At 44.4% G+C, this 20,376-nt stretch overlaps 2 protein-coding genes across 3 annotated transcripts; both read right to left on the reverse strand.

Moving 5' to 3' along the window:
• Positions 1-203: 203 nt before the first annotated feature.
• Positions 204-16,315, reverse strand: LOC310875301 (uncharacterized protein). The gene is made up of 8 exons (XM_083788488.1): positions 16,183-16,315; positions 13,770-13,879; positions 12,705-12,789; positions 12,114-12,309; positions 9,134-10,218; positions 4,175-4,989; positions 3,419-3,616; positions 204-1,234 (listed from the first exon to the last, which is right to left on the reverse strand). The coding sequence occupies exons 1-8, from the start codon at positions 16,272-16,274 to the stop codon at positions 999-1,001; spliced, it is 2,817 nt and encodes a 938-aa protein (XP_083644614.1). The 5' UTR covers positions 16,275-16,315; the 3' UTR covers positions 204-998.
• A 437-nt stretch (positions 16,316-16,752) lies between these two features.
• On the reverse strand, positions 16,753-19,887 carry LOC310875338 (uncharacterized protein). Of its 2 annotated transcripts, XM_083788538.1 has the most exons (4): positions 19,478-19,887; positions 18,960-18,986; positions 18,426-18,737; positions 16,753-17,919 (listed from the first exon to the last, which is right to left on the reverse strand). In XM_083788538.1, exons 1-4 carry the CDS (start codon positions 19,607-19,609, stop codon positions 17,779-17,781), a joined length of 612 nt encoding a protein of 203 aa, XP_083644664.1. In that variant the 5' UTR covers positions 19,610-19,887; the 3' UTR covers positions 16,753-17,778. The 2 variants fall into 2 exon arrangements, with proteins under 2 accessions (XP_083644664.1, XP_083644665.1); XM_083788539.1 differs by lacking the exon at positions 18,960-18,986.
• Positions 19,888-20,376: the final 489 nt, after the last annotated feature.

A 20,376-nucleotide genomic window follows, 5' to 3' on the forward strand; every position in this document is an offset into this window, starting at 1 on the left:
ACATATCAAGTATGTACTGTAAGTGAACAATTGTGAATAACAAAAACCCAACTTGTGAGTGGACTTTGCATGTCATCAGCTATAATAAACTGCGATCAATAATCTTGAGATTTTCTGCATTTATTCATGATTTCTATTTTCTTTGTCATTCTGTGTTCACAATGTAAAACGTCACTTTACAACCTGTTTAAGAAAACACGGCAAAATGTCATACACTTTAATAAGTACAGGTAGTATTTACAGTATATACACCATAGCACAAGACCGACTCTGTAACAACTACTGTATACGTTTCATTGATTAGTAAGTATTTACACTGAATAATAAGACCATATGTTGATTCTGAAGTAAAAGAATACAAAAAATACATGATGAACAAATTCAAGTATGCGTGCTTTAATACATACGAGTTTAACTACGATTGTGGTACAGAGGTATGCAGGAACCACTTCACAGGTGCATCATGGTCCAATACTTTGAAGAATACACTTGAATACACTTGTGTTGGTGGCACGACGCCAGTCAAATATCAAACACAAACTGTACAGTTCAGAGGCGTCTCAGTCCATAAGACGGGTAGGCTAACTCTACAGGGGGGTTTAAGCATCACAACCATTGGTTTCTTCCTCCATACTGTAGCTTTACACATTTATGTTTGGTCATCAGCCTTTCAGTGGAGAAACAACAGTTAAGAGTCTTCGCCACGTCCTGGCCCACACTCCCACTTTCTGTTAAGTCCAAGTCCAACCGCTTTACAAAACAACAACAAGGAAAACAGCCATAGACGACATCACAGACCCGTTATTCCTCAATCCGAGCATCCCGCCCGTGAACAAATCTCACACAACCACGGTGGCCGGACCGATAGCATGCCTAGTTCCACATACTGCATCCATGAATACAAAAAAGTCACTTGTAGAAAAAAAATAAAAATGTATGTTTGTACAATTCGGTTATGAGTTGCCATCTTCCATTTCGTTCGCTCACCTCCGTTCCGTCTAGCTGGCGCTCTCCCTTCTCCCCTGCTTCTTCAGCAGTTGGATGCGGTTGTGGACGTAGAACTTGATAGACCGCCAGTCACGATGGTTGCTGACCAGCAGGGGGCAGAGTTCCAGGCATCGCTCGCAGTCGGCCTTGGCGGGGACTCGCAGCTCCACGAGGTTCCTCTTCAGGTGGGTTTCCACGGCAACGCGCTCTGCCTCCGACCAGGGGCGCTTCAGCACGCCGCGCTTCCCTGCAGGACAAGGAGAGGTGGTGCTGGAACGTTAGCCCAAACACTACAACGGTCGGATGTACAAGTACAACTAGTATGTCTGCTGGTTTTCTGGTACGTATACGGTGTACATTTGATTTCTTTGTATTCAACTAGTACAGAAGGTCATTGTCGGTGCATATTCACATGACAGACATTTTTGTGAATATGGCCGACACCTGAGAGCCTGCATGGGAGATGTAGAATACTGTATTGTTTGTATGTGCTCTGCAGTTCTCGCCCTGATGAAGACCGTAACTGGTCGAAACATGTTGGCCTTACATTTGTGTTCGGATCTCCTCTTCCTTTGTAACTGTATGTGCTCTATTGAAATACTAGAAAGCTGAATTTATACAGCACATTTCATACAAATGAAAGTCAATGTGCTTCACAACACATTAATAAATAAAACATAATATATGCATATAAGGCACAAACCAAACAAGTGTAAATGTGTGACCATGGTTTAGGAAAATTGCATGCACGTTAAGATGATTTGATGAATTGAGAGCTGACTCGAGCACTGCTACTTAAGTAATTAGGTCGGGATGTTTATTGGCGACATCAGCCGAGAACACGTAAGTCTATCCCTGTTGCAATGCACTAGACCCCTGGAGAATGGATTGCTAAGGTGGTGCGCCACACCCCAACAGCTCCCAGTACTTCCCAGTTCCACAATCAATCAGTGCTACTCATACGCAGAGTCGGCGGTGCCTGTGGTCCAAAGTTGAGAGCTCTACCGCAGGGGTTCTCAAACGCTTTTAATGCGACGACACCATTTTAAGGTGGAACATTTTTACGGCGACCCCACACTTTAATTCATGGGGTAATTTCAAAGTGGAAATACGTATGGGTCAGAGTCATCGATTCATCGTTAATAGGAACAATTAATAGGAACAATTAATCGTTTTCATTAATTTTACCCTGATAAAGAATAGATCCATAAGGTGATTTGTATGCCTAGGCTAATGTGCTATAATTATGATTGACATAAGGTATGTCACTTTAACCCATTCTGACCTGAGATCAGATTCATACGAGTTTTCCACTGGACACACACTGGTCTGATTAACCCATTCTGACCTGAGATCAGATTCTAGAAATGTCAGTCGCTCTTCGATTTTTCAAAAATAGCAGACCTACAAGCTCGTATCGCGCCACTCGGTGGCGCGATATGAGCTTGTAGATCTGCTATTTTTCAATAGCTAAAGCATAACATGATGCCGACACCAAAATGGGTGCCCGGTCAGAATGGGTTAATGGGCACTGCACAGGTGTTGGGCGTGTTCACTGGGGCTAACTATCATGGCGTTTACCTGTCACTTGGAGTGAGGGAAGTTGAACAGAGAGAGGAGGTGAGCGTGGGAGTGGGAGATGACATTTTATCACCTTTACATCCACGTTTATATGGCATAGTTAAAAGCCTGGGAACTGTTGAACCTATTTATGTGTGGTGATCAAATAGATGCTCAAACTTACGGCTGGAGTGGACCTGAATTCATTCCGTGTGCGTCATACAAAGTGTCTCTTTAATTCTCATGTTTAGCTCCTCGCGGCAGCCTTTTAAAACCGCCGCAATAAATGTCTTAAAATAAACGCATACATTGTTGGCCTTATATGCAAATATGTATTAGAAAATGAACATAAAGCAGTGATTCCTGGAGATTTGTAAGCCTATCTTATAAATGAAACGAATAAATAATATTGTAGCTCAGCACCAAAACACTGCCTCTCTCTCCCCCCACCTCCCCGCCACTCCCCCATGCGAGACAGATTTTTTCCGTGACACCTTGTCGCCTCCTGGTCTACTGAAAAGAAAACCGGGGTCGACTCCACTAAAACGCTACAATATATCACTACAAAGCAACGGAAGTGTTAATCAATCACTAATCATCATACGTTTCTTATACAGCTTTTTAGGCCAAACAGGTTTGCCCACCATGTGTTTTTCCTTCATCCCGGTCAAGCAGCTGTGGACCTGCAAAAACACGCAAAACACCACCTTCCCGCGACCACCCTTTGGGTCACTCGTGTCCCATAGTTTGAAAATCGCTGCTCTACCAATTACTGACACCAGACATAAAAAACTAGTATGGTTGTTTCTTGTAAGTGCATGTGAGCTCCTAGAGTGCATGGGACATACATTAAAAGACAACATTGGTTAACCTGATTTGGGTTGGACCCGTCTCTTATGGACCACTGGCGGAGTGGTGGATGAAGCGGCGGGACCCCTCTTCCTCCGTGGCGGGCGGCCCGGTCCCTTCTTCTTCACCGCCACCACCTTCACTTTCTCCTTGACCTCCTCCTTCTCTCCGTCCCCCTCCGAGTCATCCGAGAAGGACTCTCCAGAGTTGCCCGACATCACTGCAGGACAGCCATAACAACAACAACAAGTGACGTTCAGATCAAACTGAGGTGACTTTTTAACAAATGCTACACATCAAGCTCACTCTGTGATATTGAATTGGATCTCAGTCAACAGATTTACTTCACAGCTTGTGAAAAGTTGCATTTAACCCATTCTGACCGGGCACCCATTTTGGTGTCAGCATCATGTTATGCTTTAGCTATTTAAAAATAGCAGATCTACAAGCTCATATCGCGCCACTCGGTGGCGCGATACGAGCTTGTAGGTCTGCTATTTTTGAAAAATCGAAGAGCGACTGACATTTTTAGAATCTGATCTCAGGTCAGAATGGGTTCATCAGACCAGTGTGTGTCCGGCGGAAACCTCGTATGAATCTGATCTCAGGTCAGAATGGGTTAAATCATGTAAGTGACAGTGACATAAAACGCTGCACGCACACAGAAGCAATACACCCGACTATAGCAATTCATTTGATAAAACCCCCCCTCCAGAAAATTTCACTTCCCACTCAAGATGCACTTTTTTTAAAACAGAGATGCAACATTGCATCTTACCATCCAGCTCTAGACAGATGTGCTGCAGACTCATGCCTCTGAAAAGCACACCCTCCTTTTCTCCATAGAGCACCACGCGGCCCACGCGGCCCATCAGTGCCGGGTCCCGGCCCACCGTGGCGCAGTTCTGCGCGACGTGGTACTCGCGCTCCAGGAACTCCTCCAGGCGCTTGGCGGCGGCGGCGCCCGGCGGCCCCTGGCCCTCCCCCTCCTCCAGGAGCAGCAGCTGGGTCAAGATGGCCACCTGGCGACGGACCCTCGTCGCCGTCAGCCCCAAAGGGTTCTTGGCGCCGCTGGTCCGCGCCAAATTGCGCAGCAGGTCGGTGCCCCGAAGCGGCGTGGCGGGCGAGTGGTAGGGCCGGGAGAAGACGTAGGGGCTCTCTGGGTCCACGCCCACGTTGGGGCTGGTCTGGAGGAGCAACTCCAGGCAGGACTCGCAGTGAGGTGGCAAAATGAGGGGCTGGAGGCGCCCGCGCTTGCCCAGGAGCCCGGCCCGGGGGAGGTGGCAGAGGACCTGGCGCTCAAAGGGGGAGAGGAGAGCCTCCAGACCGGTCGGGGAGGAGCTGGTGGCGGAGCTGGCCGGCGCCGTGGTGCGGTTGCGGTAGTCCTGGATAGAGAGCTTGGCCACCTCGCACTCGCGGTGGCGATTGTACAGGATGAGCAGGGAGAGGCTGGCGTGGCAGAGCAGCCGCCACGCCTCCGCGGAATGGGGCGAGCGAGTCAGGGAGAGGAAGGCAGAGTGCTGCTGGCGGCGGAGGTAGAGCACCAGGCAGGAGAGAGAGGACAGGAGAGGAGACGTGTGATGCCGTTGAGCGCTGCAGATAAAGTGAGAGAGAGAGAGGGTGAGAGAGAAATAAGACTTTATTCAAAATGAGCATTACAGAAGGACATAATTATCCACGATTCCAGTCGGCAACAGGCGACAATTAGTGTAAATAATATCGTCAGGTATACCTGACGAAGGCCCCTTACTGAGGCCGAAATGTTTTCCGCTCTGTCGTCAATAAATAGTTTTTGGAGCTTTTAACCCATTCTGACCTGAGATCAGATTCATACGAGGTTTCCGCCGGACACACACTGGTCTGATGAACCCATTCTGACCTGAGATCAGATTCTAAAAATGTCAGTCGCTCTTCGATTTTTCAAAAATAGCAGACCTACAAGCTCGTATCGCGCCACTCGGTGGCGCGATATGAGCTTGTAGATCTGCTATTTTTAAATAGCTAAAGCATAACATGATGCTGACACCAAAATGGGTGCCCGGTCAGAATGGGTTAAAACGGCATGCGGATCTCCTTTTTCCTTTCTTGGTTATTCTTTTGGATCCTGCACTTTGTTGAAATTTGTGGATGTGCGTGCACCTCTTGACCAAATAGATAATCTTCCCATAGTGAGCCCACCATAGTGAAATCAATGTAAGATGTGGACAGATAAATAAGATAATAACGGTTTAGCATTTATGAAACCAGGCAGGAAGTTATTTTCCCATTCTTATTTGAATGCTCTGTTTTCACACATTTAGACTTTTGAATGAAACGCTTCTCTTGCATAAGGCATATGTTGTCTTAAACATAATTTATGTATGAATAGACCTTCTACAATAAAAGAGCTCCCGTTCTATGAATGATCTCTTGTTCCCTGTTCGAAAGGTAATATGCCTCCAAATAAAACATACATTTTCACTTTAGTTTATAATGAACTAGATTTTAAATGCAACCATCACGGATTCAAAATGATATTAGTAAAATATCAATATTAGTAAAATGATTATAGCATTTCCATCTGCACCTGCAACAACTGATTGCACAGGACGTTCTATCAGTATGCGGTTATACCATAGACTGTAAAAAATATGGACAAAGCGTTCCCCGGGTCTAACATGAACGTAAAATGAAGCCTGTAATAATATGCTAATTCCTGATGTAAGTCGCCATCTTTGGTACCAGCTGGCCATTGGCTGGCTCCGTTTTGTATACCAGCTGGTCATTGGCTGCCCAGACAACGAGGCGGGACTTCCCCCCTTCTTCTCCGTTGGTTTTTATTTTGACTCGAGTGGGAGGGGAATCCCGATCATAGACTGTAATGGTAGCCACGCCCCTCAGAACATACGCGATGTTTTTTTTTCTTTATGGTCATTTTTTTAATTAATGGGACCATAATTTTCCAAAAAGAATATTATGACATTAGAAATGAGACTTTAAACTAGTGACTGGAAGAAGAAAGTATTCATGACCATGTTTATTAAGGTAATACAGTCTAGGTGAAGTTGGGCCAAAATACATGGGCCTCTATGCTATGGGGCTTTTTGGGTCCGGTCCAGCGCCACAACAGGCCATTATATGAACTACCGATTTCAAATGAGGCTTCACGAAATATCTGGCTGACTGCCCCCCTGGGTTATACACACATCTTCTGGTCTGTCACAACTTAAGATCCAAGGCCAGCCTTACTTGCCGCCGACGCCTGATCTAGAAGTAAGCGATAATAGACCTTATGCAGACCGCTAGTTAATGGAAGGGTGGTAACCTAACCATAGAGCTATAGAATGAACTGGAGCGTTAGCCCCCCCCCCATATTCATTTCAGTGGAAGTTGCTCAGTGGTGTTTTGAAGCACCCGGAAGACTTCCGGAAGTATAATTATAATTCAATGCCTCAAGCGAGCGGAAGTTTAGCCTAGCCTAGCCCCGGACCTCAATTCTGCACGTGACGTCATGAACGTCCGTCCACTTCCATTAACCCATTCTGACCTGAGATCAGATTCATACGAGGTTTCCGCCGGACACACACACTGGTCTGATGAACCCATTCTGACCTGAGATCAGATTCTAAAAAATGTCAGTCGCTCTTCGATTTTTCAAAAATAGCAGACCTACAAGCTCGTATCGCGCCACTCGGTGGCGCGATATGAGCTTGTAGATCTGCTATTTTTAAATAGCTAAAGCATAACATGATGCTGACACCAAAATGGGTGCCCGTTCAGAATGGGTTAAAGTGCTGGAATTCCACATTTCGCCAGTAGGTAGTGGCATCTTCAACGTTGGATAGCCTTACTGGGGGCTTGGCGGCAACTAGCCGCAATTTATTATTATTATTTATTATTCATTATTAAACGACGTCAAACACACCAACAAGTGTTTATTTCATAAAAAATCTACAGCACAGGGTAGACATGTTATGAGCTACTTTCTGTCAAGAAATAACAGGTGATTATTCTGTGTTGGAGTTTGTTAGTGTTTTGAAAGTTTCTCAGTGTGAGAAACTCCACCCGTTTTGAGTTTGCACATAATGCAGGAGAGCAGCAGGACGTTGCTTTACTGAAAGCGAGCACTTCCAAACTCCAACACTTCAGGAATTTCGTGACAGAAAGTAGCTCATAACATGTCTATGGTGGACTTTCATGAATAGATAGAAAGAGGATAGAAAGAGGATAATGCAAGCTTTCGGTACAGCTGCAATGTTGGTGAGTTTGACGTCGTTAAACTCACCAACATACAATCAGATAGGACATTTCTAGTTCCATGGCCCTGCCATTAACTTAATGGAAAGATGGCCACGGTCTGATTAAGGTCCACATACTTTCACAGATTGTAAACTGAGGGACGGTGCACACCCAGTGACTTTGTAAGGTTCTGAATAAAAGCGGTCAAGTCATTAAAAGAGTGTCACAAATTGCTCTGCTGAGGGTTACTCTGTGCAGCTCTCTTTAATTTGAGGAAAACTGCAAAAACAAGAGCTGTGTTGTCTTGGCAACACTTTCTAGTCTAACAAATAGCTGATACAGTTTGCATGTAACCATAACAACGATAATAAAACAGTTTAATATGAGCACTGATTAAACTGTTTACCAGGACTATGTTTGAGGTGTCCTGATTCCACACTAATAGGCTCAGGAACAGCTTCTTTCCTGTTGCTGTCTCCCTGCTGAACTCTGCCCCCCCCCCCCCCCCCCCCAAGGACATTGAACTCTGACCTCCTTCCGTCCCTCCATCCCTCTACCCATCTGAACTCATGCTTATATTCATTAGCATGTTAGAGAGTGTGGGTATGCATACTGTATATATGCTATACATGCATTACTTGCATTGTACAGTTATTTCTTCTCATATACTTATCCAGATTATGCTTGGTTCTACCATCATACTCATTACTATTTATCTATTTACTATTCTGTATACATTACTGTACATACTGTACATTTTCTGCATTTATTATCTCATTTACTGCATTACTGTATTGCACTCTGGCTAGACGCCACTCTTCATTTCATTGTCAAAGTATTTGTATACTATGTGCAGTGACAATAAATTGAATCTAATCTAATCTAATAAAACACCCTGACAGCCAATCTGAAACATGTATTTTCCTGTGGCTTTGGTATAAAAACTAGGGCCGGGACTAATTGCGATTCATTTAGATTAAATAACTACAGAAAAATGAATCGCGATTAACTACAGATAAATTAATCGCACCTTTTTTTTCACCGAGGATTGTTTCTCACTGGGCGCTTTTCTATAGTACTGAAAACTGGAAATAATAAAAAGTCACCCCATTTATGTTGCCTAGAACTGGAGGTCTGACAAAAAACAGCTTTGTGATGTCACTGAGATGTACTTGTTACTGTTACTAAATTTTTTTCAGACCTCCAGTTCTAGGCAACACAGAATGGGGTGACTTTTTATTATTATTTCCACAACAGGTATATTAATGACAGTAAAATGTTGAAATTGAGTGGTATCCTGTAGTCACTATTCGTTGATTCACTGGGATACCAAAAAACATTAAAAAAAAAAGGTTTCTCGCTGTTCTCGGGTTGAATATTGATATGCGATTAAAATGTGATTAATCTAGATTAATTAATCGCAAAGCCTCTGATTAATTAGATTAATTTTTTTAATCGAGTCCCAGCTCTAATAAAAACCCAACATAGAATGTCAAATAATTATTATTTTCCAGCCTACTTTACGATCTCGCCGTTCTTCTCCTCAGGAGCATCGTCCTCCCCTTCTGCACTCAGCTCCAGCTCTTCCTCCGGGTCCACGTCCGGCTCAGGGGTCGGAGGAGGAACCAGCTCTTCTTTACTCCGGGAGACCTCCTCCACCTTTTGCTGCTGCTGCTCCTCCTGCTTCTCCCTCTTCAACCTGCGACCCCTCCTGAGCGTGGGCGGCGGAGGAGGGGGCGACGGACTCTTCACCCGCGGCGCCACGGGCGCCGTGTGCCGCTTCGAGGCAGGCGGGGACAGGCACGGCTTCTTGGCGGCGGGCGGCTGAGCCGAGGGCGGCGGGGAGAGGTTCAGGGAGAACGACACGGCGCCAGGGTTCGAACGCGTCACCGGCGCCTCTCGCTCCCTGGAGAAGAGAGGGGCCGGGGCCGGGTTGGAGGAGGACGAGGGCTGAGGGACGGCGAAGGAGTGACTGTGAGCGGTAGTGGAAGAAGTGGAGGAGGGCGAGGGGTGGACTACAGAAGCGCCGCCGTTGGAGGAGTTGTGGGTGTGGAGGTGCGCCAGCTCCATCGCCGTTCTGACCTCGGGCTGGTTGGCATGGTGCTTCTCCAGGTGGCGTGCCAGTGAGCGGTAGTGGCGCCCGCAGTATGGGCAGTGCTGCCGCCGGCTCACTGTGGCCCCACCGGAGCTGCCAATATTGATGTTGATGTTGTTGTTAATGTTGGTCGTCGGGGGTGCCAGGGCACTAGCCGGAGGCTGAGACTGCGATCTAGCGGCGGGCGCAACAGCTGTCGGGCGGGAGAAGGAAGAGCACGGGCGCCCGGGTCCCCTGGAGGAAGTGGCTGTTGTCTTCTTCTTTGAAGTGACAGCAGCTGCTATCTTGCGCTTCTTGCGGCGCCGAAGCATCCGGCCCCTCATCTCTTCCATGTCCTCCTCTTCGTCGTCGTCGTCGTCGTCGTCGTCCTCCTCCTCTTCGTCCTCCTCGCGGTCTGAGTCGCTGGGTTCGGAGTGGGTGAGTGGGGAGGAGGAGGGGGACAGCGACCAGGAGGGTGTGAGGTAATCAGAGACAGAGAGTGACAAAGGATGTGGGCCAGCCTCTTCCTCCTTGTAAAGAAGCAGATTGCAAAGAAGAATAGACCCAGTTAGCGCCATAGATATAAAAACCTCTTTGGCCATGTGTGTCCGGCATAAGGAGGAATTCAAGCGGAAAGTGCGGCACGTGGCTCAAGTCTACTGGCCAATCACAGCGTGTCGTTTCCGAGACTTATCGATACAATCTTTATTTTATGCTTTATTGGCATGAGAAAACAAACATTTACATTGCCTGTCTGATTGGCCTACTGAATGTCCGCTATATGCTTCCGCAAAAGCTTGCCTCCTCTCGAGATACACACGCCCCAGAGCCTCTATGGTTAGCACCACCTACAAACTTTTCCACTAGGCTATTGTTGGCCCGGCCACCGTGGCAGGCAAGATTATATATAGCTTATATCTTATCGGCCAAAGAATACATCTATCAGCCAAGATTTTATAAACGTCACGTGCGTGTTTGCAGATTTGTGCATGTGCAGTAAACCACCCAACGGATCATTACACATCATTCAACATTATCACAGAATAAAAGTCAGGAGTAGGGTTGGGGCGATATGGTGATAATATCGTTGAGACGATACAACGTCTCCGAAATATGCCGTTTCAGAGATGTCGTATATATCGTGATACACTGAAGGCACATTCTATGATTTGCAGTTCTATACTTTAACCCATTCTGACCGGGCACCCATTTTGGTGTCGGCATCATGTTATGCTTTAGCTATTTAAAAATAGCAGATCTACAAGCTCATATCGCGCCACCGAGTGGCGCGATACGAGCTTGTAGGTCTGCTATTTTTTGAAAAATCGAAGAACGACTGACATTTTTAGAATCTGATCTCAGGTCAGAATGGGTTAATCAGACCAGTGTGTGTCCGGTGGGAAAACTCGTATGAATCTGATCTCAGGTCAGAATGGGTTAATTGATACTTTTTTAGAACAATGGTTTAGTTCCCCAGCAGTAACCAACATCAGCTTGTTTTGTTTTATACCGTTAATAACATAGCATTTCCCAGCAGGCCACTGTAGCCATTTAACGGTCAATTAAAATGTTCATTGGTCAATGGACGATTTATACCGGCTAACGGAAAACCTTGCTTACAGACTACAGTACATCCTATACTGTATGTACAATTTAAGGGCAGTCCGACCACCGAACTTTTCGTCGGAAAGCTCCGGTACAACTTCAACATGACGTCACTTGCAACTTTGGCATTTCTCCGAATTTTTGTTCTGAAAGCTGCACTCCCTGCCCAGGCGGTGGCGTAACCGTCTGGGCACCCGACTGATAATCCAGTCGCAGTGTGCCGCGGGTTCGACTCCCGAGCCCGACACGGCCTTTACTGCATGTCATCCCCCATCTCTCAGCCTACTGTCTGTCCCTTAAAAAAACCAATAAAAGGCGTAAGCCGCAAAAAAAGCTGCACTCCCAGATGTTGTGACTCTCCGAACTCTACTTCGGAGAAAAAATAAGTCTGATCTTTCAGAAGAAAAGTTCGGTGGTCGGAGAGAGTACGGACTGCCCTTTAGGCTACATCCTATACGTATGCACAATTTAGGCATTTAGCAGACAATCTTATCGAGAGCGACTTAGAAAGTGAAAGATAGCATGAACCCCATCAATAGTGTACGTATGGTAAGCGGTCAATAGAGTGCTAAGAAAACAATTAATTGTAAAAATGTGACCAGAATACAGTATGTGCTAGATCGATCTAAAACAACATAACATCTGGATGAAATACCTAGCATCTATCTCTAAATATAGGCACATGGAAAAAGGATTTCGGAATGCAGTGGAAGGTGGGGAGTGAGTCTGCATTCCTGATTTTCATATTAAGCCACATTTTAAACACAAAAGTGGTTCTGAAAAGAGTTTAAAAAAAAATATATATATATAGGCACCACACCATGGCATTTTCTCCCCAGTCTGTCAGGCTGTAGTCCACGGTGATCTCCTCCCCTTTGGCGATGTCACGGATCGCTATGACAACCAGTCGTACCTGGCTCCCACAATGCACCTCTCTGATCCGACAGTTGGGCGGCGGGTGGAAGAGCACAGGCCCTCTGACACCGCTGGCCCCCTCCTCACCCAGCTCCGGCACACTGAGAAATAAACACCAAGCTTAGCTCATAATTCATCCTCACTGCCCAAACAGTGTTGACACAACACGTCGCGCTGCGACGTGTTGTGAACTTGTAGATCAGCTATTTTCAGCAAGTGTCATTATGACGGCATCAAGGCCCACCAAAATACATTTTAGTCGACTAAATCAACTGTAGATTTAGTCTTATGATATTTAGTCGACTAAAACTAGACTAACACTAAAACATTCCAGGTGACTAAAATGTGACCGAAACTAAATTAAAACTATTGAAGAGAGACTATGACTAAAACTAAAATCAAAATTTGCTGCCAAAAACAACACTGTTTCCAAACTGCCATGGTGGCAGTCAGTCAACTCAACAGGGTCCAATAGAGTTCGTGACGGCTTCCTTACCAGAGTTGGGAAGGGTCGGCCAGATAGTAAGGACTACCGGGTGGAGGTAGACGATCTTCTGCACCCTCTGGGTACTGGCCATCACCTTGTCAAGGTTGTAACAGGTTAAAATGTGCACATACTACATTGCATTTGAACATTATGCTTGCTTGTCATGAGATGCAGATTACATTAAAGGGCCTTGCAAGCGTGAATCGAGGAACGCAGGCGTTATTGCCTGGATCAACACAGGTCTCCTCCAGGTCTGTTGAAGAGGGGCACAACAACGCAAGCGTAAAAAAAAAAAAGGTAAACTGAATCCAGGTCTGGTGAGTCGCGGGCGTGTGCACGTAACGAGCACATGCACAACAAATGCACGGGACCGCACTCACGTAAATACACTTGCGTTGTTGTCGCACCGCGACTTCTCCGAGCAAAAAGGCAGGTCTCATTGAAAATGAACTATAGACGCGTTTTATCGCTCCCCGTTTGCAAGGCCCTTAATCAGACCAGTGTGTGTCCAGTGGAAACCTTGTATGAATCTGATCTCAGGTCAGAATGGGTTAATACATCAATTCAAGATTGAGGAAGAACTCCTCAATCTCGATAAAATATTGATATACAGTAGAGGTGTAACGATATAGTAAATGTATTGAAAAATCTATTTTAATTTAAAGAATTAAAGAAGTATATCAAAATGTAAACGGCAACATCGACTTTGTATCATTTCATTTTGCAATGCAAATGCAATTTTAAGAATAAAAAATGAAAGGGTATTTTAATTACTTTTCCATTCAATATCGCTACACTCTATAAATGTGTGTATTCTCTGTGTCTCTGTCAAGGTATAGTATGCGTTTGTCCATACAGTATGTGTTCAAATGTAATGTCTATGTATTTGCCAGATAATCACTGTTTACTTATGTTTCTCACAGATTTAATTTATTTGCTAAATAGTTACTGTATCGATTTTAAATCATTGAATCGTATCTCCATAATGAACCAATAATACCCAGCCCTAGCAGAAGAAATGTGTGTGTGTGTGTGTGTGTATGTATGTGTACTTGAATGCGTGTGTCTTAATACCAGGACTGTAGCTGTGTTCTGACATACTCTCCTCCTCTTCATCCTCTGTAACATAAGCTCGGTCACACACCTTCACAGGTGTTCCTTTCCTTTTTCTCCCACACACACGCCTACAAAAACACAAGATGTCATTCAGCACAATGTGTTCTTAACATCTATAATTGATTTCTCAAAGCAATTCGTAGAAACAGCACCACACAATGGATTACCTTTTATCTCTCAAAAGTATATATATTTATGTCAATGTATGTCATTGTTTTACCAACAAGATAGTCAAAATGCTTAGGCCTATAATAGTCAGTGTTCTCTGTAAGTCTTATCTAATGTAAACTGGCTGAGGTTTTGATGACACTGGTTGAAAATGCACTGCACAGTGGAAAATGCCTTGCACTTTTTCTGTACAGCATATATCAATTTCACTATTTCAGTACAAACAAAGTTAAACATTACTGTATGTGGGAGATTGATTGCAATTCGACAGAATTAAATTAATATCTATGCTTTTAGTGTCTGTACAGTAATTTGTTGACAGACCCTGTCATTGCAATACAGAAGTGAAAAAGACAAGACTCTTTTACATCACTACTTCGCACAACAGGAGGGGGAAAAAAACCCTCCGTATTAACCCTTTAGTCAGAACCGTACATGGAGCGCTGTATGGGGAAGAGTGCAGTATTTATTTTCTACACCGCCTAAGATTTCCGATTGTGGGGTTCACAGATTCTCATCCACATGAACAGATATCTTCCCAGGCAATTGCAACCCCTTGATGAGATGCGCCTCTACTTAGATCATTAGTTGGTGTAATGAATTGGTTCTCAAAGTGGGGCCAGGGCAGGGACCCTCAAAGTACCTTGCGGGGGTTCCAAATTGACCATTAGAGGTCTGTATAACTCTGAGAGTCAGTGTACAAATTGAATTGAACCAAATGGACCGTTACTGGTCTGGTCCATCTGGTTCCATGTGTACAGTCTCAGAGTCACGGTGGTCCTTGAAATTAATACATTTGAGAACTACTGCTGGTGACCAGTGGTTCTCAAACTTATTAGACCAGGTCTAATAATATTGTGACTATTATGAAGATTCACTACTCCGTAATTCAACAATTTGAGGCTCATTTACCAAAAAGGGCTAATAGTAAACATGCATGACAAGTTATGAAAACAGCTTCAAAAACATTTTGCATGCGATACCTAATGCAACACATCAGTATAGAATATAGATGCCTTGCGGCTTGCGGGGTAAGACTGCTCAACAGAGAACAGTAGTACATATTGATCAAAGTTCATTATCAATTGCTTATAAGCAATTGATAATGAAGGAAACTGCAGACAAGTGTACCTAATCATTTGCATGAATGTTTCAAGGCAATTTGTTCAAAAGAATGGCGAGTTGATTTGTGTTTTAGGGTCAGACAAAACCCAATTGACCATAGCCTGAAACCAGAAAAACTCGACTGACCTTTTGTTAAATTGAATTATCATTATGATCTTTTTATATTGCAACAATAATGATATATTGCTGCTATGGACTGGGGGTCCATACACTGATGATGATCATGTGCAGAATCTGAGTTGTGTATATACATTAAATTAATCCTCCTCAGTCAGTCATCCATTCACACACTCACTGCAGCCTCCCCTGCCAGGCAGCGAGAGACTGTTTTTGGGAAGCAGTCATTTTAGTCCACGGTCAGCAACTTTGTTTACTGGACAACCAAACAACCAGGAGCCAACTGAAATAACCGAACAAACAGACAAACAGACAGACAGACGTAGCATGTGTGTGCACACTTCATCAACAGCCATAGCAGAAAATGGAAATGTGAGCAGCAGATCTGACACGAGATGTATATTTTTCCATGAGCATTGAGTGTTGAACACGCGACGTCGCTGCATTTATAACGTCGTTATTAATTATTATGATGTGCTGCTGCATCAGGGTGCTGGACATATTATGCTAAAACCACAACTACGGTAGCCAGTTAGCTTCCCTTTAGCCATGCTATTAGATAGAATGATTTCCCTCACAACAAAACAGCACCAAAACACCAGAACAGCCACCAGTGAGGCGGTTGGGGAGAAGAGAGATGCAGACATGTCAAAACGCAGCAGCTGGTGCAGAAAAGCCACTTCATTTATTATTCAAATTTTCATTATTTAATAGCATTTCCATTCCTCCTCGCGTAAAATCATGCACGCGAATAAAGACAAATGTAAAAAAAAAAAAAAAATGAGGGGAAGAAAATGCTGGAACTAAACAAACGTGCACGCTCGTGGCGCGTGCGTCTGTCTGCCTGCACACTCAGCTCGCATTTATTAACTCTGCCTCGCGTTTTCAAAGACGGAACACATCAAACGGCAGTTTTTTTTGTTACGTGGACGCGGGGCTTTAGACGGCTGTGGTTTCTCACCCCCGCGGCGGCGGCGGTTTGCTCCCATCCCCGTCGCTGTCGAGGGTCGGCGGCTCCCGGTAGTCAAAAGGAGACCGAACGTTCTCCGCCATTAGGGCAGCTTCCCTACCTCTCGCGCTCCTGTGAAAGCCCGGATTCATGCTTCGTCGGCGCCGCGGTGTCGCGCGCATCGAAAAACAGCAGACCCACAAGCTCGCGTCGCGTCGCCTCGCCGCCCCGCGGTGAGCTTGCAGATCTGCTGTTTTTCGGCCGCGCGACACCGCCGTGCGAGGCAGCGTAGTTTAAAGTCTGTCGAGTGCACGGTGCGCATGCGCACACTCCTCGGGGGTTATAATCTATCTATTGGTATAAAATGGGGTACATTTATAATAAAGAATTATGACTGTAAAAAAAAAAGAGGCAACAATCTGTGTGCCTTGGATTTCAAAGGCACGCACGCTCCTAGGGACTGTGTGCACATTTGAAGTCACAACGTTTTACCGTGTTTTTTTCTCTTGCTAGTTGAAGGAGTGAATTCAGTCGACGTTTTGTGGATATGACAGTTTTAATCTTCACCAATCACCGCACATCCAATCAATCTACAGAGAGATAATAATTCACATGAATGTAAAATGTGGCATTAAAAAAAATCTAAACCAGTAGGTCTATCAAGTCACAGCACATTCATCCCAGCATTCTATCTATGTAGTGTTAGATAAATATAGATATATTTTCATTTTACATATCAGTGGGGTTTTGGTGCAGAGTATGTGACACAGTTTTGGCTACAGATCACACAGTGCTACTGTGCAATATTAATGTAACAGGTGAATTGTGATTAAACTATATAGCAGCACATTCAAGTATCTGAATACACAAAACAACCTCCAGTAACATAGATGGGTGATGATCACAGTTTTTAACAAACCTAAACCTGTTAGTGTACATGAAAACATGCTACATATTGGGTTTGAGTTGGAATTACTTGGATTATATGCAGTACAATTAAAGCTGCACGATAAACCAGCTTCATCTGCCATGACTACAGATTCAGCTGCATTTAAGTGAAGTCACAGTTTATCAGTCATGTATTAGGCCCACTCTTTTTTGGTAAGTAGCAGTTAGTTTAGTGTTAGTAACAGCAGGTTTTGAACAACCTTACAACATTTGAACTATACGGCCCTTCATATTTCACACCAACAATATGCCATCACAGATTAAAGCAATTTAAATAAAAATAAATATAATGTATATGAAACAAAAAACAACAATGTTTCAACCAGTCTCAGTCAGTCAGCCACAGCACAAAGTCCGCCAGCCTTTATGCGACCAAACATTTGCACACGCTGTTCTTTTTCAAAAGAATAGCCGACTGTGGCAAACTACAGGTCATTTTAACACTTGCTAGGGAAATGCCAATGTCTGGGCAAAGCTAACTTGCAGACTTTGTTAAAAGGGGGCTTAGTCATGAAATTAGTTGAGCAGTACTTCCAGCATTCACAGAGTATATTCAATTCATAACATTGATCTTTTTTAAATGCATGTACTACTGTTAAGACAAAGCTGGCTGTGTTAGGTTTTTGAGGCAGTCCATCGATGGTGTTGAATACACAGCAGTTAGACTTCTCCCGTCCCTGCCTTTTGTGTGTGTAAAACATGAAGGGTCTGTGAGGCATGGTCGGCCCAGTGGATCAGCTCCAGCAGCACTCGATGGGTCCACATTTTAATGGCAAAAGACCCCATCATACCGTCAACTTCCTGGAAGTAATAAAAAAGGGCTTTGGTAAACATAGGTTGTCCCTCCAGTGTGGCTATAGTGAGTTCTGTTATAACACTGGAAAACCATCAATGTAGGCCTACTGTTATAAAGAAGTTAATTTAATGTCTCACCCTTTCATCCCATTTCTTTTCCTAGCATTTCCACTCTATTCAAAACAAGGAATCCTTACAAACAATAAGAAGCCAAAGGACTTGTTTTGATAATAATTCATAGTAATTATTATTTCATCATTGGGCATATTAAGTAACTGTTCTTATACTTGATGCTGAGACCAGAGTGTACTGCATAAGAATCTGTATGCACGCTATCCCTGTCCTTTGGGTCACCAAAGGACAATGCCAAGGTCTAATATAATACAGTTGATTTTAATTAAACCCAATCTTTAACTGTGGGAGCTTCTAAACCACATAATTGTATATGCTATATACAAGCTAGCTAAAGGTGTGTTTCAGCTGTATGTGTACAACTACAACTACATCTATACCTCGTTGCACTGGTGATCCGGGGTGATTTCTACAGTTGTGCCATCCGTCTCCACCAAAACCCTGGTGCTATGGAGTAAGTGTTCCAGCCGGGACCGGACATTCTTCCTCAGAGTTTCGTACTCTCCCTCCAGCTCGCCCATCTCCTCCTCTTCCTTCAGGATGAGACAGTGAAGCAGTCCGAGACACTGACGCAGAGCCGAGTGAAGGAGCTGCACCCGCTCCTCTATGCAGGGCTCCTGCTCGTCTGGGGATAGGGACACAATGCGGCCCTCCTCTGGGGTGTGGTCGGACAAGAAGCTCTCCTTCTCCTTCTGAAATGGGACAGCAGAGGAGATGAGAGAAAACAAGGGATGAAGGAGACGAGTATACTATAGCCTATATTGGGCTGATTCATAGCACGGGAACCAATGCTATGACCAACCACATCCAATGGCCTTCCACTTATATCCTTAATTTAGCCACATATCAATTATGAATAAGAGACTATGCATTAATGATATTGATTATTTAAGAGAAGTTCAAGGTGTCCTCACTGTCCTGTGATGTAGAAACGCTTCTGGCTGGAAAATCAATTACACTCTTTCCATTAGGGTGAAACGCTGAACCCCCCTCGGGAAGTGGGAGGTGATCTTAGGGTAAATGAGTTATGCACTGCAGTATCATCACTCCATCTACTACAGTAGGCTACATAGAAAACAGCGAACACTTGTGACACAAAGTGGACAGTGGACAGTGTATGCCAAAGTAGCATAACGGCTTTCGAAGCAGACACACCTCTTGCAACACGCGACTATGGCAAGCCGTTATACTCGTCGCGTTTTAGTTTTATATAGCCGATCTGCGAGAGACAACAAGCTACAGTGCTACAGAGCTCTTTACAAAAAAAGACAAGCGCATGTACTAGGCAGTAGGCAGGCCTGCCCTGGAATGTAACGGGACAGGGTATCCATCACACAGCCAGGGAAAAACAAACAGTTAGGTTATTTAAGAAAAATGCTATAGAGTAGGCCTATATAGCCTGTAGACAGGGTCAACACATTGGTATACTCACATAAAGGTCAAGAAGACGAGTACATTCATCAAGTAATAATCTGGCCAAATCCACAGCTCTTCCCGTTTGAGAGCGGCTGGGGACAAGCATGTCTAGCACGTCTATCGTTATGCGCTGCTCTCGTTCTGCCATTAGTGCTGGAGCAGTGGAGCCTTAGCCTGGTTAATAACTGGCTAGGTGCTGTCTGTGTGTGTGTATGTGCACGGTAAACCGCGGTGAGAGTGAGTTGGATGGAACAAGAAAGTGATTCTCCCTCCGCGGCATGAATTTAGAAAATCCGGTAATTTTGGTCTATACACACGTCAATCGGGTCTTTTCAAAAGTCAAAATTTGCCCGCTCGCGGTGCCGTCCCCTCGCGTTGTCAATGAAACATGATGAAACATGTCTCCTGGTCCTGTCGTTGTTGACAAGCGACGCCACACACGGGGCAGTGGGATTTAATTGGTTCCGCAAGCCTAGCTGGGAGAGGGGCGGGTTTAGGGGACGCACAGCACAGGACATTTAACGTCACAGTGTGGCCCACCCCCAATTCCCATTCAAATGATTTACTAGTCTAGTGAGATCTTTTTATACCTATAACCTTAGTATGTTAAACAGGAACAAATAAATGTCATCTGTAGGCTACGTGTTGATGTTATTTAGACAATACCATCATCATTTGTATGTGTTTATTCATGAATGCATTGCCACCCAAGACTTTGATATAAAAGTTGTAGGTATTCCACTGAAATAGAAAAAGCTTACTGTATTTGATGCATTGATTTTGATTAACAAAAACAATGCATTAAAAAATATATATATTTTTGTATTATATATTATATAATGTTTATTTTATTTGGAAAAAGCAGTGCAGTATAGAGAGCATTCCTCTTAGACATAGACAAGGACATAGGCCTAA

This window comes from Protomyctophum parallelum, assembly GCF_964188405.1.
Source record: "Protomyctophum parallelum genome assembly, chromosome: 18".
NCBI classification, from domain to species: Eukaryota; Metazoa; Chordata; class Actinopteri; order Myctophiformes; family Myctophidae; genus Protomyctophum; species Protomyctophum parallelum.